The 25853-nt window shown below is 41.4% G+C and overlaps 1 protein-coding gene across 1 annotated transcript in view; it reads left to right on the forward strand.

Moving 5' to 3' along the window:
* Nucleotides 1–25853, forward strand: part of ipo11 (importin 11) — a 126966-nt gene that overhangs the window by 81896 nt on the left and 19217 nt on the right. The window contains exons 23-29 of the mRNA XM_084551960.1: nt 3790–3869; nt 3971–4051; nt 5830–5925; nt 6244–6357; nt 6848–6969; nt 12964–13059; nt 16255–16339. Coding sequence (XP_084408086.1) covers nt 3790–3869; nt 3971–4051; nt 5830–5925; nt 6244–6357; nt 6848–6969; nt 12964–13059; nt 16255–16339 — 674 coding nt within the window. The remainder of the gene's footprint in view (nt 1–3789; nt 3870–3970; nt 4052–5829; nt 5926–6243; nt 6358–6847; nt 6970–12963; nt 13060–16254; nt 16340–25853) is intronic.

Below are 25853 nucleotides of genomic sequence, written 5' to 3' on the forward strand. Positions count from 1 at the left end.
TCGCTTCACATGTATGTTAGACTGAAGTTCATGCAGGGAAGGTTTCAGTTCTCTGAAGTTGATGGTTTTAATTGTTGACCAACTAGCCTTGGTTGACAGAAACTTATTTTTTTACAGCCTTTTTTGTTTTTTACTTTAAACACCCATAAATTAAGCAATGTCTCCTTGTGACAACCTCATTAGAGGTTGCAACGGTTACTGTGATTCCTCTTTAACTTGGTGTGTAATTTATAAAACTTTCAGAGGTCGCAACAATTGGATAAAAGGGTAAAACATGTGTTTTCTTTTGTTTATTTACCTTTAACGCTTTATGGGGCGAGGAAACACATTTGGTAACTTTCACACACATTTTAAATTGTGCCCCTGTGCCTCTCAGTGATGTCGAGAAGCATGTGGTTTTCATCGAACCAATCGGGATAGATCAAGGCAATGTTCTCAGGTCAAATGCGGTCTGAGCATAGCTGCTTTGTTAGGTGCCATGAAGAAGTGGCCTGATGTTGTGATGATGTGTATCTTGACAAGTGCCTGAATCGACACTTATTTTCTAATTGTCTAAATATATGTTTACATTTGTTTACCACTTAAGGGCAAGGAACCATATATGGTAACTTCATTGACCTTGATTTTCTACATAAAAATGTCACAAAAATAAAAAAAGTCTTCTTATTCCTTACAGTATCACTCCAGGGTTGAAATATCGTTTTGTCACTACTTAAGTCGTTTATACTTGTGCGCTCGTCAGTCTGGCACTGTGTCAGGGAGTAGAAAGTAGAGCTGTGTAGAAAGTGTCAGATTAACGCAGAAACATGAAACGCAGATCTTCTGTGTTAATGACAGCTCTTGGTTGTTGTATTGCAGGTGTTTATAAATGTGTCAGTTCTTGTCTTGTACATCTTTACGAGGAACTGTTAATTCTTTCTTTCTTTTTTACCCAGCCTGCTTATATTACTGTCAAACCGTTGGTTATGGTGTAAGTTTGGGCATTATTCGTATAATGCTCCCCTTTTCTTTGGACCAGCTGTTACTGCTCATGTCCTATAATCATTACTATTTTTATTTTTTATTATCTGTGCTGTGCATTTGCAAACTGGACTATAATTTACTCCTCTCATTTGTTGTTTTTTTCCCAGTTGTCCTCCTCTGCAGCCTCACTCATGGCACTAGAACGCCAGAACTTTTCCTCTCAGCTGAGTTTTGCTTGTTAAACTTGCTCTGTAACCTGGCAAGCTGTTGCAAAAAACAAAATAACAACAACTGTTACCTTAAAAAATTGGCTTGGTTTGCAAATCTGTCTTTCTCCGCAACACTTATGTGAATACATTTAACAACACATAGAATTTCAGCAGCAGCATTGTCCACTAATGATTATTATACAACTGGTGTTTGAATAGTTGACACTTTGAGCGATGGTAATAGACTGGCTATAGTCTCTAGAGTGCACGCACTCTCCAAAAGTCAAACCCTTCACCCCATCAGTCCATCCTCCAGTGTGTAATTGTCTAGTCCAAAATGTAATGTGTTTGGTAGTGCTACCTTGAGGGCATTTTCCTTCTTGATGCATTATCATATCTGCACAAAATGCCTCATGGTCAACCTTTTCAGAGTGAATTGTTTTTGAGATTACCCTTGCTGAGCTGTTAAAGTGCATCTCCTCTTTTATGATGATAAAATGCTTTGGCTTTTTGGGCTGTTATTTTACAATAGACATCGTTGTCCCCTTGAGTTTCGTGTCTGTACTATTACTCTTAAGAATGTGGGGAAAATACGTCCTCATCTGTGAGTCTGTTAGCGTGTACGCGGACAGCAAAGGTCAGGCAGAAAATCAGAGACAAAGCAGAACATATTTATTGCTACGGGTAATGATGCTGCAGAGGCAACGGGGTGCTTAATAATTCAGATGCCGTTCTTGTTAATAGAGTCTCGTAACCTCTATTAATACAAGCAGATGAAGAGCCAGTTGCACGCTTATAAAACTGTTGCTACAATGTTCATTTGTTGCATCATGGATATATTGAACTGAGCTGTTAAGAGGCTCATCGAGCAGTTTTGTTTCGGAGTCACTTCTATAAATCAGTTTTGTTTTTATATTCCTGTAAAATACATATCTTTTCAACTTGTGATAGCACTTATAGATGCACTTAAATTGGCGTTGTAAGAAAACAACTACATCTAATTGATTGTTTTTACGAACAATGTTTTTCCTAGTTAAGCCTGTTGTAACCCTTGTGTAGTTATCCAAACAGCTATATATGAGTGAGCTTATGAGTGAACATCTAATTTTGAAAACCAAAGTGGCTTCTACGCCATCTTTCCTGGAAAATTTCTGCTTGATATTGAAATATTTTATGGTTTCGTTCTGAAAGTTTGGTATTCCCATTGACCTTTAATATTGAAGATCAATGGCGTGGATTCTTATATCCACATGTTTTTATAAAACATGTACATATTTTTTTCCAGTACTTGTGTCCCAGCCGTAGACTGTATAAAGATGGGCGACGGAACAGCTCCTCAAAAGTGAAGCCAAAGCGAGTACAGCTCCCCCTGGTGGCTGACTACAGTATAGGTCATAAGCTCCACCCCCTTCATGTTAGTGGATGGGACTTGGGCTGAATTTCAAGGATGTTTTCTGTCATTTTAGGTAGTTAATATAATGTTGATACATGTTCAAGCGTCAATTTTTGGGTTAAGTTTCGTTTTAGTTAGTTGTTTGACACTATAGAAACAGGATGCGACATAATGGCAACCACCAGTTGCCATGCCAACTGACCGTGGGACCGTGAGAGTTGTTTAAAAAAAAAAAAAAGAAGAAGAACAATGTATAATCTATAATCCAACATTTCTTTGTAACTGGTGGAGGTAGAGCAAAGCGTAGTATTAATTAAACAAAAACGCGAGTCAGTCTGGCGGAAGTGCGATTGTCATTGTCATCTGCGTTTCTCCACTCTCGGACCGTGCTGCACAAACTCTGACTCCAAACTTGCAAGATGCCGTTGCCCGTATCCCCGGGAAAATAGTGGCCAATGCAAGGAAGTGGCGACACATTGTCCATATTTATACAGTCTATGATCCCAGCCCTTGAGGAGTGCCAAGCAACCTAAAATAAAGCCACTCATTCGTTTAGACATTATTATAGAAGTCAAATGGTGATTATCATACTTTGTGAAATTAGTTAGCCGCTCAGATATAACATCAGTGTTATATCTGATCTCTCTCAATATCAGATGAGCCATCACCTCATCTACCCAGGAGCCACGTGTAAATGAAGATTATATCAGATTAATTTCTTGCTAAAAGAAATGAGAGAAGATCTGCTTGAGCCTGAGGAGAGTTTCATTTCACTAAAAGCCGTGACAAAAGCTGCCAGACTTGGTTCCGGGTCTGTGACCTTGTTAACATTTGGAAAAACCTGAGCCCAAAAGTGATTCAGACTGGGGCAGGACAAAAATCGAGTGAGTAAAAGTTACTGGAGCTTGCTTAGGCCGATGACAAGCTGGATCCAATTCTGGATACAGTTGGACAAGCCTGCTACTTAACGTACCCCCCGGACAACATCGAGTCAGAATGGATTATTGTTTTTAATTTCTTGACCCTGAAGCACTGAGCATTTTTCATATCAGTGAGAAATTCTGGTATTATCATCCATCCAGTGTGCAAATGTGTGAAACCACTTGTCCAGCTGGATTATTCACCCACGAACACTCTATACTTGCTTCATCAGTTGTTCCTGCCTGTTTCCATCGATCCAAATTGAAGCATCATCTGATATTTTTTTTATTTTTTTCCCCCCAGAGTTGAGCTCCGAGAACCTGCGTACCTGCTTTCAGATCGTTAATGCCTACATATACTTGTCTGCCACGGAGTTCCTGCAGGTGAGACACACATGCTAATACTTAACTGACACAAACGTACATCATTTATGTAGAATTTCCCCATGTTCAGATGATTTATGTGTTTATTTTCCTCTTCACAGAACTATGCAGAGTCATTGTGTCGTTCCTTTTGCGATCTACTGAAAGACATCACGAACGAGGGACAGGTCCAAGTGCTCAAGGTGCTGTCAGTCCGTTCCTCTCAGACACAGTCAAGTCTAGTCAGTTGTATTCGTAAAGACTGTGTGTCTCTGCTCTCGGTGACTGGTGACTGATTTGTTTTTGCTTCTGTTGCCCGCTGAAAAGTAGATGCACCTGAGAATATGCAATATACACAATACACACAGGTAGTGCTGTTTGTCAACTGACACCAGATTATAGTGCCGGAGGAGCCTTGAGATTTCCGATATTGTTAAATTATCAGAGTGTTATGTGTGGTGCCTCATTCATCTCATTCTTTATCTGTGTTGGGCAACGTAACAGTATTAAAACAAGGCTGTTAACTAAACATTGTAATAAGATAAATGTTTCTTATAACATTCAGAGTTGCAGTTATTTAGAAAGTTGTTTCTATATTACTTAATATAGTACTATATTTCTATGTGGCTTTTGGTTCTTATGAGATAAGTGTCATTTAATTTCACTTTCAACCAAATTTCAGCCAACACACTATTGGCACATTGCCACTTCTTAGTTTGTCTCTTCTCAGATTACTGTCTGCAGACGCTCAACAGCCATCACATTCTAAACCTTCTTAAAGTCACTCAGGTCTCTGCAGCTGCTGATTTCTCCTCCATCCGAACATTAACTAGGAGAACCAACACTTCGCTTACCTGCTAATAATACGCGCTAATCGGGCATAACATTATGACCACCTTCCTAATATTGTATGGGTTTCTCTTAAGCCTCCAAACCAGTTGTGATTGGGTCCTATGGGTTGAGGGGAGGGGCCTCTGTGGATCAGCCTTGTCCCATTGCGTTCCACAGATCAGTTTGGGATCTGGTGAATTTGGAGGCCAGGTCAACACCATGTTTTTTTATTTAGTTGGTCCTAAAAAAAAGTTGTTCCTAACTCTGATTTCTCACATGTTGCCTTTATTGCAGAGAATCTGCTATTTTCTTCTTGAGTTGCATACAAATGCACAAAAGCTGTAAGACCTTTTTTGAGGAAGTGCAGCCGACAGTCTACCTTTGCTCACCAGTCAATTACGTTATTATTATCTTTTTAAATGCAAAACATTAGAGTTGAATTGGACCTAATTTAGCCCGTGGTCCAACCGTAGGAAGCCTGATGAGGATGAACTGATTCTTTAGTGCTTTAGATTCAATCCTCTCAGACACAATAGTGTTTCGGTAAGCTGGCACGCTGGCAGACAGTTGCACTGCGAGGTGAATTCGCTCATCTGCAAATAATGATAACAGCATAACAGTGGTATGTTGCAGATATGTAAATATGCTCTGCTGAATTCACTCGATTCCTCTGCATGCATCTTAGATTCATCTTTATCTGTTAACAGTGGGAAATGTCAGCTGTCAGAGTAACACTTGCCTCTGAGAGGACACCAAGATGGATTCTACATCGCTTTAGTCTTATTACGGCTTTTACGTTGCTGTTCTTAAGCTGATTTATGAGTATTCTTTGTTCTTTCAGCTTTAATCTCTTTCAGAGCACTCATTCACATTTCTCGGGAAAGTAAATCTGAAGCGACTAACACGGTGAATGTCAGGCCGTGACTAAAAGCGAAGATTTTCCTGTAGTCTCTTATAATCAACTCCCACTAACACATTTTTACGTCCTAGCACGCTTTACTCTCTGTACATTATTCTGTCACTGACCCTTTTTACTCCCTTTCTGGCTCCCTCCCGAGTCGTTCCCATCTGTTTCCTTTTGCTGCCGTTCCTTACCCCGCCCCTCCTCTGAGTGTCGCCGCTCATCCTTCCTCCCCCTGTGTCTCTGCAGGTGGTGGAGATAGCTTTAAAGGTTAGCCCCATACTGGGAGCCCACATGTTTCAGCCCCTGCTGCCAGCAGTCTTCAGAGGCATCGTGGACGGCGCGGTGAGTGTTACCTCTACATCCTGCACAGATCTGGACTGGGATTATATAAAAACGACAAACTAAAGATATATTGTGGTGAATTTCTTTGAATAAGTGTTTACATATATACCTTATTAAACCTTCTGACACATTGTGAAGACCATATAGTGGAAGTCATTGATCAATCTTCTTAGTTAAAGGTTGCCTTCAAGGTTCCTGCTGTGTCAGTGAACCTATCGTCCTTTTTCTTACTAAGCTTAATGACCTGTGCCTTATGTAAAACCAATTACACGTGGTTATGTTTCTGCACCTGGATGTGTGTGTGTGTGTGATGTACAGAGATATCCCGTGGTGATGTCCACCTACCTGGGCATCATGGGTCGCGTCCTGCTCCAGAACGCCAGTTTCTTCTCCTCGTTGCTCACTCAAATGGCCTCCGAGTGCAGCCAGGAGGTGAGGCTCGACGTCTGCCCTTCATTCCTGTCTCCTCAGCACACTCTCTCTGAAAAAACGCGACTGCAAAAGTGCCCGTCAAAAGGGAATGATTGCGAACGGGGCCGAGCGTAATGATCCAAAGCATTGCAAACTGTACAAATTTTCAGGCCCTAAATATAGAGTTGTCCTCTGTCACAGTGGAGATGATCCAAATGGATGTGCAGACTTTGATTTGCCTCTAATGTTGTCTTCCATTATGCCAAGACGAGACAGGGGGTTAAATGAATCAGCAGAGAAGGTCATTTTGCAGACTTTTATGACGGCATTACGACCATATTTTCCAACATTAAAAAATATATATACATTAGTATTCTGTGTAGTGGCTGTCACTTTTTTTTTTACCATTTCTTTCTTCTTGATACTTCATTGCTTTTGTTTAACCCCTGCATTCTCTCCTCTGTCTCGTACTCGTGTCTGTCTCTTCACCCGTCTCTCTCCTCCTCGTCAGACGGACCAGTTGTTGGGCAGTGTGATCGAGATGTGGGTCGACCGCATGGACAACATCACTCAGCCCGAGAGGCGGAAGCTGTCGTCGCTGGCTCTGCTCTCCCTCCTGCCGTCTGACAACAGGTGAGAAACATCTATCATTCATTAATCTGCCTGTGGGGCTCTGAGCTGGTCACACTGATACAGCTGACACTGCGAATTAAGGGGAAGCACATCAGCTTCCCCTTAGCTAGAAAGTTTCACCGATCAACTTACGCCAATCAGGCATAACATTATGACCACCTTCCTAATATTGTGTAGGTCTCACTTGTACCTCCAAAACAGTACTGACTCATCAGAGAATGGACATGGGCCTTCTGAGGGTATCCTGTGGTGTGGGGAGGGGAGGGGCCTCTGTGGCTCATCACAAAGATACTTGATCAGGAATTTGGAGCCCAGGTCAACACCTTTTTTTTTTAGTTGTGCTGGGGCTGGCTGCTGCCATCAAGGAGTGTCATTGCTATGGGGTGAGGGTGCCTGGTCTGGTCTAAGTGGGTGGTAAATGTCTAAGTAACATCCACACAAATACCAGGTCCAAAAGTTTCCCAGCAGAACATTGCATTGTCACAAGATGGTCAGTGATATTTAATTCACCTGTCAGTGGTTTTAATGTTGTGGCTGATCGATGTATGTGAGCTGTGTCCCCTTTGCACTAAATGAGTGCCAGTTATCCATCATCTGAGCGACGTATCCTCTCATGCACATTGCACTCAGGCCTACGAAACCTGCAGGGCTTCTAGACACACTTAACATGCATGGGAGTGAGGATGTGTTTTCAGAAAAAGAAAACTAATGCCCCCGCACACAAACACACCAAGCGGAGTTAAAATCGAACTTATCGCCTCTTTCTGGACTTAGTGCCACAGGTAAGAATATGATTTGGGGGCTTCAAGCCATAAATTATCATGCCTTAGCAAGGGGATCAGACATCTGTGCTCGGGTTGGCCTCCTCCTTGTACGTTTTTCGCCTGTTAATAGGAACACGCAGAGGACCGCGGGTGTTAAGAGCAGTGGATTTTTGTGTTGAGAGTAAACACCATCTGGGCAACATCTCTCACCGTGCTGATGAAGATCGGAACATGTACACACTGGCGAACGCGCAGAAGACAAGCCCTCTTACATCCAAAGTATTTATTTGCTTGTCAAGAGTTTCCTCACATCATTTTCTCTGTGAAACTTCTCTTGAAGTTGCTCAAAGGGGCTTTACTTAACTTTTCTTGTGATGTCCTATCTAACTGTATGATGGATGATGGTGATGCATGTTTTTTTTATCAAGATTTTGCGATGTTCAGTGTTCTGCAATCCAGTTATAGTAATCATGGACGTAGACAGGCATGAAATCCTTTGTTCTGCCCCCCATCCTTGGTCTGCAGCAACAATCGACTATGACAGCCTTGGCTGGTTAAGTGCTGCGTGTCAAATCAACTTTCTCAGCTGAAATTGGATGAGGTCCATATCATGTCCACAGCTGCCCCAGCAGAGTATCTCACTTTGGGTTGAGTGGTTAGCCTGCTTGACCAGTGTCGTACTTCATGTACAACAATCATAAGGATTTAACTGATGCCGTACATAATAATGTACTAACGGTGCTGCCTATTTATGTGATTATATGGGTCTGCCTGAGAAGTGCACCACATCCCTTCATATTCCCTAATTATTACCAAACTTTTTATTTGTTTTATGTTGGATGCCATTAGAAGAAAAGCTGTTATCTGGAAAAATGGTATGCCTCTGTACTTTGACAATGAAAAGAGTAATCACAGCTCATATACAGGCCAGATAATCACAGTGTAATTAAAGATCATCGCAGCCCCAGTGTTGATTGCCGTTGCATAATTGGGTTGCACAAAAATATTTACGAACAAATGAAAGACCGTCCCCTTTTTTATTTCTAAGGTCATCCCTGGTAGAGAATGGTTGATTTGCAGCATGAAATATCTTTAGCGCTTTAGCTCCCTCGTCTATTGGAGAAAAAGTGAACCATTATTAGACATTCAGTTTCTAAAATGTTACAGCAGGAAGCACCACTAGGAATTTGCTTTAAGGCATAAAGCAAAAAAAAGAAAGGCACGGATAGATGGCTGTGAAACAGCTGCAAGCTTGTGATATAAACAGCAGGGAAGCTTTCAATTTTAGGCATTTCTTATTATTCATTCTTGCCGACCAGTTAAAAATATCACATAAGAAAACCTACAGTTTGTGTATTTCCTTTGTGTTATGGATGGATAATTTGCCCATAAATTGAAATTAGATTGAATATATTATTATCACTGCCTGCAGCGTTCAGTAGTTTCCTTTGTGTTGCTTTTGAGTTCAATCACAATCACCTTTCTGACTCTTCTGCACAACTTGTTTAAATAAATCACCACTTTCGTTATTTTTTCTGATGAGGTTCCGCTCTTCTTGAATGTTTAATATTAATATTGTTCCTTGGTGAGCTAGAGTTTGTGGAGACTGACTACCAAGCAGACAAACTTTTCTGAGGGCACTTAAACGTTTCATTATATATTTAACATGCACAGCCGTGAGGTCATTTTCACAGAAGGCTGCTTTATTCATCAGAACCTCTTGTTCAGCCTTTTTCTTCTTGTACCAGTTCATCATCATCACCGCCGACAGTTTGAGTTCCGATGGGCGAAGCTTCCGTTAAGATACGTCAATAGTCGACGAGAGCAAGGACTTTAGTGAATCAATATGCGCATCTTTGGACCTGCCTGGACCTGCTGAGCTCACATTTTAGGTCGAGGTGTTTAAAACTAAGTTGGTGCGTCGTGCTCGGAGGATTTACAATCTTCTTGCAGCTCTTTTCCTCAACAAAGTTTGGATTGGTTTGTTTTAATCTATTCAAGACATTCATGCTTTGCGAAGCGTTCTTTAATAACTCACAGATGTAGGTTTAAACTGATGTTGCATAAAGGTTACGCTTTCATACAAGCATACACCAATCAGCCACATCGTTATGACTGTAGAAGTAAATAGCATTGACCATCTTGTGGCAATACAATGTTCTGCTGGGAAATGTTTGGACCTCGCATCAATGTGGATGATATGTACCACCCACCTAGACCAGACATCCCCAGCAGGATGCAGCCTGACACAGACACACACACAAAAACGGTTCAGGAACAACTCAAAAAAACAGCACAAGGTGTTGGCCTGGCCTCCAAACTGATAGTATCTGTGGGATGATCCACAGAGGCCCCTCCCCTCAACCCATAGGACCCAAAAGACCCCACTAACAACATCCTGTTGCCAGACACCACAGGACACTCTCAGAAGGCCCATGTCCATTCTCTGATGAGTCACAACTGTTTTGGAGGCACAAGGGAGACCTACAAAATATTAGGAAGGTGGTCATAATGTTATGCCTGATCGTTGTACATACTTGCATGTGCATTTTTCTTCTCACATGCAAACATTAAGTAAACAAGTAATTATTTGCCTGTAAAGTTAAAGTTGTCATTTAATTATTCGTCAAACGCAAATTTCCCAATGCAGCAGTTGAGTCCCAATTAAAGAACGTTTACCAGCTCGTCAGTCAACCCCTCACTCCACCAAAGCTCTTGTTTAGGGTCAACTTCCAGTGATTCAAATCCATTTAGAACCGCATTTGCATTTTCTGAGCAGAAAGCGAGTATTATACCAACGCTATCACAGCTTCTCTAAGGACCGAAAAGAGACGGTTGATTTGGATGAGGGCTTTATTTGCTTTGACTAGGTTGTCTGTGCATGCGGCCTATCATCTTTCAGAACATGAATCCACGTATCGGCGATTTGAATGACAGGCACGGAGCGGCAGCACTCGCCAGCCGCTGGAAAGTAATCACTGGAGAGGTGTTGGGCTGGATAGGATTAGAATTGATGGACGTGTTTAAATGTATGATAAGGGATCTTTAATACAATGCCTTCATTCAGTTGTTGCTATGGTTGCCAATTTGAGACTATTGTTAGGAGCTGGGCGGCAGAGGTATGCAGGGATGAGTTTTACTCTCCCAGGATGTTGGTGGTGAAATGTTACTGAGCGAAAGAAACACAGAGACAAATGTTCTGCTCACTTTCAGAAATATTCTACTTTTCTTTCTTCTTTATTCTTATATAATACTATATGTTAAAAAAAAATGATACTCAGTGGAGTCACAAGTTTCACATTATCATAGCTTGGATGGCAATTTTTACTCTACTAACGTGCACATGAGCCCCAAAATATTACTAAAATAACGTTAATCATCTCGTGAACAGTGGTGCATGTCACGGTGTGGCTCAATGGCTAAAATGCAAACTGTGAACGAGGAACAGGTTGCTCCTCCAAGCAGAGGTTGCGCTAGACTTTTTCGTTGTCTGTCATTTTGACTGACAGGGTCATAAAAATCCCGTCATAATCATTTTTTCCCTGTCACTTTAAGTTTTTTAAAATGAAAGATTCGGCTCATATAACCGGCCATCAAAGATGACTCAAGAATCGTGAATCCAGACGTCTATTTAACCGGCTCAATTGAGTCCTACCACATTTGGTTGATATATAATCAATAAACGGCACCATTCAAACATCTTCCATCTAACTCGGCAGAGAAACAAAACATAATACCCGACATGACCACTAGCAAACTAAGGCACTCAGCCGCTCACTCACTTACGCACAATACGCAGAGAAACGAAACTTAACCGACTCATAACCGCTGTTCGTGGATCCCTGTTTAACCGAGAGTCAGCTGCCACTCACTCGGCCGGCAGAGAAACGAAACTTAAAAGACTCTTAACCGACGCTTAACCGACTCTTACACTACTAATCAAGAGAGAAGAGAGCCAATTAATATGCTCACTCGCCACCAAGTGGTCTGGGGTGTGAATTGCAATCTGTCAAAATGACGGATGACCTTCAGATTTTTCCGTCGCCGTTTTAAAAAAACGGTCAGTGACGGAAAATATTCGGTTAACGCGACCCCTGCCTCCAAGCGACGTTTGTTGTTGAGCTGAGTTGGAGACATGTTACGGTCTAACAGGTCATAATGTTTTGGCTTACCTGTCTACTTCAACAGTTGATACGAAAAAGATTCCAACTCTTATGAACTAAGAATCAGGTCTTTTTTTTACTGTCTGGTTATGTGTGTGTCTTTCATTCGGATTTTCTATGTTTTGCCAAACTTCATACTCAGTGAACTTCATGCGACGTATCCTGGGGTCTACCTAGCCAAGTACTTGAACTGACAACCTTTGATGCATCAGTGCACATACCCACATATAGCCCGTCTTTGTTCTCTCCCTTTGTATTCGTTCGCCCGCCCCACTTCATTTCGTTCCCATTGACATGGGAAAACCCACCATCTTTCCACTATTTTCAAAGATCAACTCAAATAATTCATCAATGATTGCTGCTTGTCTCCAAGCTCGGGTGGTGGTGGTGGTGGTGGTGGTGGGTGTTGCAAGCCAGCATATTTTAAAGATCTCAGGTTCTGCCAGCCAGCGAGCTTCGTCTTAGACTGAAAGAAATAACAAAAGAAAAAAAAAAGGAAGAAAGCTGTGTATTAAGACCATAAGCCTCATCAGTTTTTATTTTTATGCCTCAGAATATGTGCTTTGGGACTGTAAGGCTGCCTTTACGGCTGGAAAATCACCCTTATCGCATGTGATTGATCAGTACAAAGGAAGCATGTGGCGGCAGAGTCATAAAAGTAAAATGTTTTCAATGCACCATTGCCCACATTATGGTTTGGACTTTTTTGATTACCCTCTGTATTGCTTTCTTTTTGAACTACACATGCTGAGCAGAGAAGCAAATGGGGTGGGTGCGATGCATGAAAAAAAAAAAAAGCAAATGTTGACATATGTGCTGCGACGTGAGTTGATAGATGGCCTTTTCAAAGGATGGCCATTTGATCTTTTTGGAAAGCCATTTTATCACTTTCAGCCCGGCCGGGATTTAACCTTGCCATTGATCTCTGTTGTGGTTTTACTCCTAATTCGACAATTTGCTCTTTTGGACCCAACACCCGGCTCTCTCATTCAAACGCACACAAACACGCAGCTGTCGGGCTAATGGTCTCATGACTAATGAATTGCGTGCAATCTGTGTGTCATCAGCGTGATCCAGGACAAGTTCTGTGGCATCATCAACATCAGCGTCGAGGCACTGCATGACGTGATGACAGAAGATCCAGAAACGGACACCTTCAAAGAGTAAGTGTTCACGTTTTGTTTGTCTTTCAAACTGAAGAGAGAAGGGAAAAGTAAATCAAATGTATAAATACTAGTACATCATACAATCCCATCTCCCCAGTGGACCTTTTCACGAGTGAATGACGTTTTTAATTTTGACAAAACTCATGCATGAAGAATGAAGAAACTTGAAGGTAGTTGAAGCAGTGCAACTGCAGATGTGGAGCTTAAATTTGTCAAATACCCAGAAGAAAAGATTTTGTCGAAAATTAAAAACAATCTTGAAGACGTGCTGACGAAAGGTGAGGAACATTTTAATAAACTTTATTAAATCAGTGGGTTGTTAACAGACCCCAGTCAAGTGAGTTTCAATCGTGCACCACCCGCAGATGTTCCTAATAAAAATCTAAACTTCCCACCAGTCAATTAGAATTGAAAAGAGATGAAAACATCTTCAATAAAGAAAAGGCAACGAGCCCAATTGATTTTTTTTTTGGATTTATTTAATCAGGTAATTTTCAGACCTCTTTTGCGCATAAGGCATGATAACAACATTTATCTCCGGGCTACGATGATAATGCTCTGTTGAACATCCCAGAAAACCAATAATGGATGAAATGCCGACTGCAACTGTCAGCTTTGAACCTCCTCTGCCCCGCCACTTTCAAAATGCTCGGAAACCCTCCTCCGATGGTGTGAAATGAACTGCAAAGTCGGCTATGTAGAGCAGTTAGTGTAAGTGTTTCCTGTAGCGATGTGATGAATTGTTTTGATTCCCCGTTGTGCTTCATAATGGACGAAAAACCTATTTGTGGATGCACATTTCCTCTGAGTTGTATTCACTTTTTGGAAAGGAAATCAACTGAGGCAGACAGCCGTGAGCCTTGCCATCTTCCTTGCCCGTATGTAGGAATTAAATAAACTTTCATTTTTTCATTTCATTCTTTTTATTCCACTGTTCTCATGAGTGGTTTGGAATCGTGTTTTTTTTTTTTGTGCCGTGGAAAAATGCAAGTTCTTGCTGCCATGGATAAATTCACTAAAATTACATGCCATTTGGCAAGCCGATTCAGTATGGTGCTGTACTCTAGTGTAAATGCAGAAAGTCAGTCACTTATCACAGCTATAAAATAAGGCTCCAGTGTCTTCTGTGCTGCACTGAACTGTATAGAATATGTAATATTTGGTCACAAAATATAGAAAGAGGAAAGCTGATGTTAGCAACGTTTAATCTGCAGAAGGGCTGAGAGTCGCTGCTGATCTCCCAAATCGATTCACTTCAGATTCCCAATTTAATAGATTCAATGTAAAAGATTCAATTTAATACCGATTCATCATATATTCATTACTTTTTGGGGATTTGCGGTATTTGCACAATATTTGACCTCTTAAAATTGAGTCATGTTTTGTGCAATATAGCTTTAAACATAATATATCCAGTTTAATCAGTTTTTGGTCCCATAGAAAATAAATTTCATTTCAATTTTATTTATATAGCTTAAATAACAATACATATTGTGGCGAGGAAATACTCTCTCTTAACAGGAAGAAACCTTGAGCAGAGCCCAGCTCACATATGGAGAGACCCATCTGCCTGAGGCCAGCTGGGTGGAGAGACGTATCATTTACCCTTTAAGTGATGTCCATAGCCAACAGTTGCTTATTTACTCATCTGGAAGAACAATATCATTCATATGGAGTTTTTGGGGCATTTGATAATCACGGATTCAAGTATTCAAGGTTTATTGTACAGGTAAAGCAGCAGTGAAATTAAATTGCAGCAATCAACACTGTGCAAATTTGGTGGGTTCCTAAAAACTAAATTAAATAAAGGAAAATGATAAAAATAAAGAATGAAAATAAGTCTGAATATTTCAGGAGAATGTCTGTACAAGTTGGGTCTAGAGGTGGATCTTGTTGGGATGGAGCTGAGGCACAAGTGTTCATAGTCCATATTGCCTGTGGGAAGAAGCTCCCTCTCAGTCCTGGTTATAATGGAACAGAGCTGCTTCCCAGAGAGCAGCCATCTCAACGGTCTGTGCTTTGGATGCTGAATGTCTTTAAATAATCCACTGTGCCTCGTTCCTGCAGCTTGGGCAGGGCAGATCCAGCCTCCCTTCTAGATGATCTTTCTCACTAACAGGCGGTTTAAACTTCTCTGTCAATTTGACGGCATAGCTACGACGACAGCGCAGAGTATACGCAGCCCCTAGCGTCGTAGCTGACGTGCACGTCCCCAGAAATGTACCGCGAGAGCTGTGATTGGTCGACGTGGTAGTAGCGTGTTTACACTTTAGTATTTCCAGCTGCTTCTCCATCTCTGCGATTTTCGAATTGATTGTTTTGGATCAATAAAGATGGAACACATCGAGGAAAGGTTAACTGAGGATTTGTGTGACTTTCAGTTTCAGTCACCATTGTCGAAAGTGAAGCAGGAAGTAGTAACAAATTAACCCCACTGGCAAAAAAGACACAGCACCGGCTAGCACACAAGTATAAATGGCTTGCACCGGTGTTGGCTACACGCGTAGGTTACGTACGCTGGTATCCTAAAAAAGCCTTAACTCCTGCTAAATGCCCCACTATGTTCATGGGGTAATCACTAACAGTGTATGTCTGTCGTTTGGTGCAAAGCAGGTGTTGTACAGATTCTACCACTGAAAGCAGCTGAATGATGTGGCTATAAGAGCAATGAACTAAAGCCGTGAGCTTAAGCTCTTTGTAAAGTTCTTTAAAGCAGAGAAGAGTTGCAGATTTTAGTGATAACTCTCCAAATATTCATTACTATGGGAAATCTTTTCAAATATTGATCATATCTGCTCTAAATATGTGTTTAAATCAGTGATTGCTGTCGTTGGTCTGTCTTTTTTTAGGTGAACCGACCTTTGTCATTTCAGTCTAGAGTTTAGGCAGCATTAAAACAGAATTTCTGATCACGAGTTACAAGTTGCTATGTTTCAAAGTCACAGAAGTCACCTCATCTCTACTGACAATAAATATTAAGTAACAAAGACAGAGGTTTCACTTGTAATTCTTTCTGCATGCAGATGAACCAATACGAATAGCAGGCAGAGCTGTGTTTAAAACCAAAGTGCCAGAGGGGTTCAGCCTTTTTTTTTGTGTGTGTGCCCCTGCCTTCATGTTCTCGAACTGACTCCTGCCGTGCAGCTTTTTGTGTGGTTATTAATATTGAATTTAATATTATTGTGTTTGCAGCTGCATGCTGATGAGCCACTTTGAGGAGCCCAAGCTGAGCGATGATGAGGAGCCACCAACCGAGCAGGACAAGAGGAAGAAACTGGTGAGTAAACACACGAATTGCACACAGGCAGTACGGATCCAATTGAAAAAAAAAAAATAAATCACTCGCACACACACACACACACACACACACACACACACACACACACACACACACACACGAGAAAAAGATCCTGTTCCATTCGCAGTTTTGTTAAATGCGCAGCTCCAATAATGTGCTCATTTCTGTTCATATCGCTTTTATTCTTATTCTCTTCGCTCAAGTGCCTTTTTCCATGTTCCCCAATCACAAAAATTGTAATATAGTTCATTGTGCGCTGGCATGCGTACAAGATTAAAACGCACCGAGACACGGGAAGCGCAGAGGAAATTGTATTTCTACAGTTAGATGAGAGGAAGGTGGTCACTTTGTGTAATAGTCAGGCACCAATTCAGAGCCAGCTCCCAGTAGCCGCTACAACTTCGTTCATGTAGAGCAACACATAATCACTTTTAAGCAAATCCCCTGGATGCACGTCCTGTATCTGCATCTTGTAAGGCTTCCTGCAAGTCTTAGGTCAGCATGAACGTTGGCGAGTACCTACAAACTATACGCCTCCTAGCTGGGAGGAGTACCCCAGTTAAACTGTGCAGCTATGCGCATATGCATGAGAACGCTTTCTGTTTGAAGATGCATTCGTCTGCTACTCCGTCACGCTGTGGAAGCTTTGAAATTGTAACAGCAAGTCTTGTTTAATTATACTGCTGGTGTCTGTGTGCGCGTGGCCTTCACCAAATGAGTGCCTGGGCAAAATTAAATTTCTATACAAAATTGATTTCACTGGCATTTAAAAAAAACATATTTATTTTCTCGTGTAACAATTCGTGTGACTTTCTTCTCTGTGTGTTTGTTTGCTGTGTGAAGTATCCTGGTGCACTTATCACCTCAGCCCAGACCTTGACTTTTTGCTCCAGGGAATAGAGAAGAGGAAACTTAGAGTCGCACCTCTCTCTGCTGTTTTTTATTTATTTATTTATTTTTAAATGTGCACTGGTCTGCGCACTTGGACGCGGCCACGAAGGCATGTGTATGGGAGTGACTGGTGTGCCCACGTAAGCCAGTTTTCAGTTCAAGGGGAGAGTTAATCATAAAGGACACCTGTGACATTTCTGAACACGTTTGACTCCTGTTTGGCAGGTGTGTGCGTATCCGTGTGCAGGCATGTGTGCATGAATCTCCGTGTGTTTGAGCTACTCTGAAAGCGCTTGTGCGAGACTAAAGGATGTTGTTTGTTGTGACACTATCCAATACCACAAACTCTTGTTTCTGCACCAGTTACTTGCTTCGTTAGATTAGATCAGACAATGGGCCGATGCAGTAACGCTGATTTAATCACTACCGTGGGTAATCTTGTGCTAACATTTGAAGCAGTCGCATTGCTTAATTACGTTTTAGGTGTTTTTGCACTTCGTGCCAGGGAGTTCTTGTTTAGCCAGCTCTCATCTGAAGGCGCCGTGTGTCCGCCATCTGCGGGGTTAGGTGGTCTGGTGCGTTGCCAGTCAGGCAGCAGGTAAAGGCAGAGAACCCAGACGCTGGCGCTCCGGACGTGAAATGTCACCTCTCTGGGGATGGAGAAGCTTGAGATGGTGGAGGTGTTGAAGCAATACAAAAAAAAGATTTAGTTTGTCTCTGTTTGGTTCTTGAACTGAACTCCTGGCCAGACCCTGGACTTTGTCTTCCTCTGTCTCAGGGCAAGTTTGTGGATATTTCTTCCAACTCTCTTACTGACATATGGAAATTCAGTGAATATTACATTTACAAAAGCCATGGTTGTATATTACAAGTTTATTCCTCACCTGTACAATGCCTTCGTCTGAAGGTCAAGCCGATGTAGATTATTAGTAATCAAGGACACCGATTCAGAGCGATTCAGATTCATTTATATTTCGAGTTAATATTCATTTGCTCTTTTTGTATTTTTCTCCTGGGATTGCTTGTCCTCTCAACTGAAAGTAAAGTGCATTACATTTATTTTACGTGTGCGCTAATGACTCGAGGCAACCATAAAATTGTTATAGGCTGAATGTTTTTATGTTTGCCTTGTTGCATGCCTCTTAGATTATGAAGAACTTTTGAAACTCAAAAGTCTTCTGCCGGGTTAGAACTGTAGCAGTAGATGGTGGAGGAGAAAGCTGGCGCGTCCCCCCCCCGTCTGGAGACATGCGGCCTGTCGCGATTTAAGAATCATGTAGTGAAGAAAGATTAGGCTCACTGGAGCAAACACGCACACATGAACATTAGGCCAAGTCAACTGAGATTAAGGGAGCAACCGTGCGTTCGTAACTACTGTTATGTTTTACTTTTCGCACACCAGGCTATCAATCCTTGCATTTCTCCTGTGGCCTCCTCTCCACTTCATCAACGCACCAGCCATTTATCACAGGCAGCGTATTCACACCCTACACTATTGATAAGTCAAATATCTATTTTGGTGTTTTTATGTCATGATAAAACTATCCTACCTTCAGTTGTCGAGGAGCTAAAGCACGTGATACCTTCGTTCTGTTCATTAACCCTACATGTCTTATTAAATATAGCACCGCAACCAGCAGCAATGTTTTTACAGCCACTGAAGTTCATGTATGACACTGCCTCTTGCAAAGGCTTGTACAAGTATTGGAATGAGAGGCGCAAACTGGTGCTTTGGTTAGCCTCTGCTCTACTTTTTGTATTTGCGTCCTGAGCAGAGCTAGCATTTGCATGTATGCGTTTGTGAAAGAGACTGAATATGAAAAGTACAACTGATGCGATTGCACACACTTTTGAGGTTTGATGAACGCAGAATGAATGAATGTTGAATCGTCAACCGTGGCGTCTATTGCGTGCCTTCCTCTCATTTTACCATTCCGTACGGAGCCTGTTGTCCCAGGCGCGGCGCTTAAGATTTATAGCCCCCACGGGGAGAAAAAAGGCTGCTTCGCCACAACTGCTGTCTTCTGATTTGTGCCCGAGTTGGGCTTGTTTTTCTGCGCGTGAATGGGGAGTTTGTTTTGTGTTTTGGAGGCCGCTGACGGTTCCACTCTGTCTTGTCAGGGATTTGTAAGGGTCTCTCACTTTGATCTGAGTGTTCCAGACAACTAGACCAGGCTAACTGATGCTGTGTTTGGACCTCTGTACATAATGCATCATTTGATTCTTGTGCTTCATCTGCAAGGCCAGTACCATCAAACAAGAAGAAGAAGAGGGGACATCAAAGACTTTCTCCGCTGGGTACTAATGACATGGGCTCCGTCTGTTGTGCTGTGGTGGCGCACACCCACTTGAGCCTATTCTTTTTTTTTTTTTTTTTTGACTACACAAATGTACGTGCACAGCATGCATACAGGTTATTGTACTGTGTTTGTGTGAGCAGTTGCCAATGGCTGATGAGACTCCAACATAAAAATAGAGGGCGAAGGTGCCTTATTACACACCATTGTGCAGAAATTGGTTTTGCGTAGTGAGGTGTGGGGGCTGTTTGCTAAACCAACCACCGTATGGGGATAGAAGCCACATTCTGTATGGTATCATTTTGTGAATTATGGCCAAATGCATAAACTAGAAGGCAGATCTGAGCTGGCTGAATAGGAAGATGTCAAACAAGCAACTGGAAATAAACATCAAGCAAAGTCACTCACACTTTGAGCATTGTCCACCCCCCTTCCTGGCTGATAGACCATTTTCATGTTGCTTAAGTGCATGGATTTTGGACTTTTTGCCTTCCAGTGAAGATTCTAGATTATTCAATGAGGGAGAAATACTGTTTTAAATAGAAAACTATGTTTAATCTAAATCGATTCTTTAAGTCCTCGCAGTACAACTGACATCTCCACATCAGATTTATCTGTGGGCTCCCTCACAATGAGACGTGCTGTTACTGGCCAAAAGAATCGCTCTGTAATCTTTCTCTGGTCTTAGGTGAGCAGAACAAAACACTTCTCTGCTAAGTTCTGCAGGAAAAATACATATTGAGACTCTTTTGCGTGCAATTGAGTCTGTTGACTAGTGCACCATGGCATCAGTGTGATACACAAGCACAGACTACAAAGCCTTATCCACCGTATTTTCTTAATGATTTACGGACTCGATTTATGTGACTGTATTGTGGTTGCAGACAGCACATGTTGGCATTAGTTTTCATACCAATCAGATGCATTTCTTGTCATGGGTTTATATAGTAAAGCTGCGTTGCAGCATCATATGTGCAGACAGACTGCCCATCCTCAAGTTTTTGGTTTTTCTGTTTTTGTTTAATGAAGTTTTGATTTCTCTGAACAGAATGCTCGGTTTAGTCATTTATGGCATTTGCTCAGAATGCGGAACTGATGAGTTTTTTGTTCCAGGCTATTAGGCTAATGAGTTGGTTTTCAGTAGTGCATCTTACGGCAGTTGGTATTGGTAATAATCTGTATAAATATGGTAGCATAATAAACATTATTCCCACAGTTGGAACAGTTGTTCTCGGATGTAAAATTTAGACGATTTTGTTTCCGATGATTGAAAATGTCGGCGATTTTTGGCACAGCAGAAATTGTCTGCCGGTCCGACTAAAAACTCATACAGGAAGCAAATAGCTGTTATTGTGTTCGTGTGTTACTGTGTTAATTCCCAAATGCATTAAAGCTGTTCCTGGCATTTAATCCTAGTGAGCATTCCTTGTCATAGGTCACTCAAGATTACTGCTTTATTTTAGGAATAGGAAATTTCAGAATAATAGAGATTTAATTCTGCTTTTGTTAGTTTCATCACATTCCCAGTTGTCTGGAAGCTCACATACACTTAGTTAGTTTTGGGTAGCGTTGCCTTTAATTGTTTAACTTGGGTCAGATGTCTTGAGTAGACACCCGCAACTTTCTTACAATACCTTTAATCCCATTCCTCCTGACAGAACTGGTGTAACTGAGCCACGTTTGTAGTCCTACTTGCTTAGTTTTCAGTTAGACCCACACATTTTCTATTGGACTGAGGTCAAGACTTTGGCTACTTCAATAACTTGACTCTCTGTAGAGGCATCATTGTCATTGTCTTTCTGAAAGACCCATTTGTGACCAACCTTTACTTCCTGGCTGATGTCTTGACATATTGCTTCAATATATCCACACAATCTTGCTTCTTCTTAATGACATTTATTTTCTGAAGTGTACCCGTATCTCCGGCTGCAAAGAACCTCCACAACATGATGCTGCAAACTCTGTGCTTCACAGTTGAGATGGTGTAAGCTTTGCAAGCCTCGCACATCTTCTTCCAGACGTAATGGTGGTGATTATGGCCCATCTCTAGAGTGGAAAAGAAATCACTTTTAATGACTTCAGCTGTACATATTGTGTCTTTCCTTTAAAGAGTAGCACCATACACCGTGATTTATGGCATTTATGTAGTTTGCAGTTTTCTAACAACATCAACAGTAATTTGAATTAGACCTTGATGAGAATCAGAAGTCTTATAGGCAGTTTAGACTTCTTTGTCAATTTGACGCCGTAGGTACGACCCTACGCAGACCCTAGTGCTGTAGCTAACATGCACAAGAGCTGTGATTGGTCCGCTTGGTAGTAGCGTGTTTCTGCTTTAGTATTTACGGCTGCTTCTCCATCTCCGCAATTTTCGCGTTGATTGTTTTGGATCAGTAAAGATGGAACACAAATTGAGGAAAGGTTAACTGAGGAGGTTCAGAGATACAAACAATTGTATGACTTGTCTTTGGCGAAATTTTGGCGAAAGTTTCAGTTGCCATTGTTGAATGTGAAGCAGGAAGTGGAAAGTGAAGCAGGAAGTAGAACACGACTGGCAAAAAAGACACAGCACCGACTAGCGTTTGGGTGGCGTTGTTACAGAGCAAGAAAGACTGACCAGCGCACAAGAACAAATGGCTCACGCCGCCATTGGCTATGTGTGTAAGTTACGGCATCTAAGTCCCGTAGTACCTTAAATGAGCCTTTAGCAACAATCACCTCCAGTGTGGAGAAGAGAGTATGAGAAATAGTTTGTTACCTGCTTTGAAATTTTAGAACAGGAAGATAAAGCATTAAACACATTACCTCATTGCCCCATAGCTATTATTGCTCGGAGTGAATGTAAAACATTTGCAGGAATAATTATTAAGTCCCGAAATTGTTCCTTCGTTTTCATTAAATTGTAGATAAGCAATAACCGATTCACTCCCCTTAAACAACTATTCTGTTAAATATGCATCCTTTTTGTGTTTGAGAAAGTAAAACGATATCTGAAATGATTGGCTTTCAAAGCCTCAAAATTACCCGCAAAAAAGAAAAATACTTCTTGAAGCTTAGATGAATTGCAGATGAATCATTAAATTGGTCTTGTCATTCAACCGTTTTTCATCGCTTCGTTTTAATGAACAGTCAAACTGCCTCCAAGAGTCCTCCAGAGGTATATATTTATAGGAAATGAGTTTCGGCGTGTTATCAATTCACACACAAGCATTAGTAATGAAGACTTGCATTATTACTGCTCCTATTCTCAAGCAGGCCATCAGTGTCAGCATAATTTGGTTTTGTTTGAATAACAGACCTCGGTGACAGTATTATTTTGCAGCACACGATATAAAGATTCTCCTTTGTGCTGCCTAAGGCAAACAGAGCGATAAAAATTAGTCTCCTTCTCTGTTGCTTTTCAGCTTTGCAGCCATTTGTCTGTGAGAGCAGTGGATGTAGGCTCTCGTAGTGCGACGGGATGCTAAATAGTTTGCAATTTATCACTTTTTTTTAAATAACTAAGAATGAAGCACATAGAGAAAGCACACTACTAGTACTTATTCAAAAATACATAGAGTAAATTGCATACAGTTTGCGGACTTTGATGGGTATCTAGACTATTTGTCAGTTGGCTGTTATTGATATTTGTAAATTGTTTTGTTTAATCCACTCTTTAGATCATCATACACATTTGTAGTTAATTATGATAGGTGACCGTCTGAGTGTCATAACTATATTTACTACTATCAACTGCATGGCAAAAACTACACCGATGACATCATGCCGGCAGTGGAAAAATGCTGCACTTTGACAAGAAATGTGTGGCACGTTCTAATCAGGTAAAGGATGCAGGAACATTTCCGAGACGCTCAATATCCTTCGGGGTGAAATGAGGGCTGTCCTAATAAAAGTGAAAATATATAGCACAGCTGTAAATCAAGAAAGTTGTCCCAACCTGAGTGTCGCTATAAAAAAAGAAAAAAAAGAAAACACTAATCGGGGAGGTAACCAAGAACTGATGCACAGCTCCAGTGTCATTGTATAGTACATGCAGGTGACCTACGTGTCCACTCCGCACGAGCTTCTTCTTTACGTAAGAGAGTAAAATAACAGAAGATTAAAAACAGTAAATCTGTGTGGAGTGATAAGGAGACTATACACCGATCAGGCAAAACATTATAACCACTGACATGAGAAGTAAATAACATTGACCATCTTGTGACAATATGATGTTCTGCTGGGAAACTTATGGACCTGGTATTCGTGTGGATGTTAGACATGTACCACCCACCTAGACTAGAGCAGGCACCCCCACTCCTTGATGGCTGCAGCCATCCCCAGCAGGATGCAGTCTGACATAGGCACACACACAAAAAGGGTTTAGGAACAACTCAAAAAAACATGAAGAGCAGCACAAGGTGTTGACCTGACCTGCGAATTTACTAGATCCAAAACTGATCAAGTATCTGTGGGATGATCCACAGAGGCCCCTCCCCTCAACCCACAGAACCCAAAGGCCCCCACTAACAGCATCATCAAATCAAATCAAATCAAAATTTATTTATATTGCACTTTTCATGCCTTTTAAAAGCAACACAAAGTGCCTCACAGAGGCTAAAAACAGCAAAAACAGAACAAAAAAATAAATAAAATCGAACCCTCCCACCCCCATAAAAACACAGAGACACGAGACACAAACACAAAAAGTCTGATAAAAACTACTAAAAACTAAAAATTGCTAAAAACTGAGGGACTAAAACTGTAAAATGGGAAAGAAAGGAACAATATAGATAAAATGCTTTCTAACGTACCATAAAAACATATTAAGAGAATCAATTAAAAGCTTGGTTGAAAAGGTGGGTCTTGAGCCTCTTTTTAAAAACATCAACAGTCTCTGCGGCCCTGAGGTTCTCCGGCAGGCTGTTCCATAATCGGGGACCATAATAACTAACATCCTGTTGCCAGACACCACAGGACACCCTCAGAAGGCCCATGTCCATTCTCTGACGAGTCACGACTGTTTTGGAGGCACAAGGAAGACCTACACAATATTAGGAAGGTGGTCATAATGTTATGCTTGATCGGTGTAACATTGAGATAATACAGGGAACATGCCAGAAATGCCATCGCGTTTTGTACGTTGACTTCCACCTGAGGGTTGACTGATGCTCTTTAAATCACTACATCTCTTGCCACCATCTTGTTCCGTAATAGCTTTCTGGAGCCCGACAGGTGAATTACTGCCACCAGCTGTTTATCTTAATGCGCGCTTTACTTTTATGTAGCAATGGTGGACGGGAACACACTCATCAACTCATGATAAACCCACACAAGTTCTAATAATAGATTTACCTGACTATATAATGATTACATACATGATTATATATATGCTTACACCTCCTTTCAGCACGATAAGGGCGTGTAATGAAGACTTTGTATGACTGACATCTCCTTGACCTCCCTGTTGCACCTCCTATAGCGAGACAGATTGTTCCTTCATCATTCTTATTATGATTATTATACTTGGAAATGCAAAGTTCCCATTAGGGTGTTTCAACTGGAACAACCCCACGGCTCAGATTTACAGTGTTTACTTTACTGTAAGACAACTAGTGTATTTACACACACACAAGTAGTACATTTGCAAATTTAAGGAGTCTGAGTTGACTATTAAGAGTAGTCCTGAACATTTATCATTAGTTGTGACACATGGATACAGCTGTTGCATGGTGGCACTAACAGGACGATAACCTGCTGATACTGGTATGCTATAAAGAGCAGCCTTTTGTCAAAATGAAATGCATGCACCACAGGGGAAAGCTAGAATCATTTTGCCCTCTTACCTCTTTTTTTTGCCTATGTTGCAGCTGTGTGGATCAGGTGATGCGGTGGAAAGGTGTTGAGTATTTTCACCTGTCAGCGCTCCGGATTTATTGGGAGTTAATTAGCCTGATTCAAGTATTGAGAATAATTGATCTATGCTCTGACAGTTCGCAGTTGTTAAACTGATCCTAATACGTCTTAATTACCAGCGGGGAGCTTATTCATTCTGCATATGGCTCATTACAGTGGGAGCTAATCTCTGTGATTTTGATTGTCTCCTGCGAGAGCTGTAAAGGCAGTCTGATATTCTCTCCCAGCTACTTTTCTCGTCCTCGGCTGTGTTAACTCACATTCACGACACTGACAAATGAGTGATCCTTTGGTCTTTGCCCGGGACAGGTGGATTATTGAATTGACTGAAGCATTAACTGTGATTGACTGAGAGCTAATGTTGATCCATACCAGAGGTCTTCCGAGTTTTTCTTTTTTCTTTTTTTTTT

Source organism: Chelon labrosus, assembly GCF_963514085.1.
Source record: "Chelon labrosus genome assembly, chromosome: 9".
NCBI lineage: Eukaryota > Metazoa > Chordata > Actinopteri > Mugiliformes > Mugilidae > Chelon > Chelon labrosus.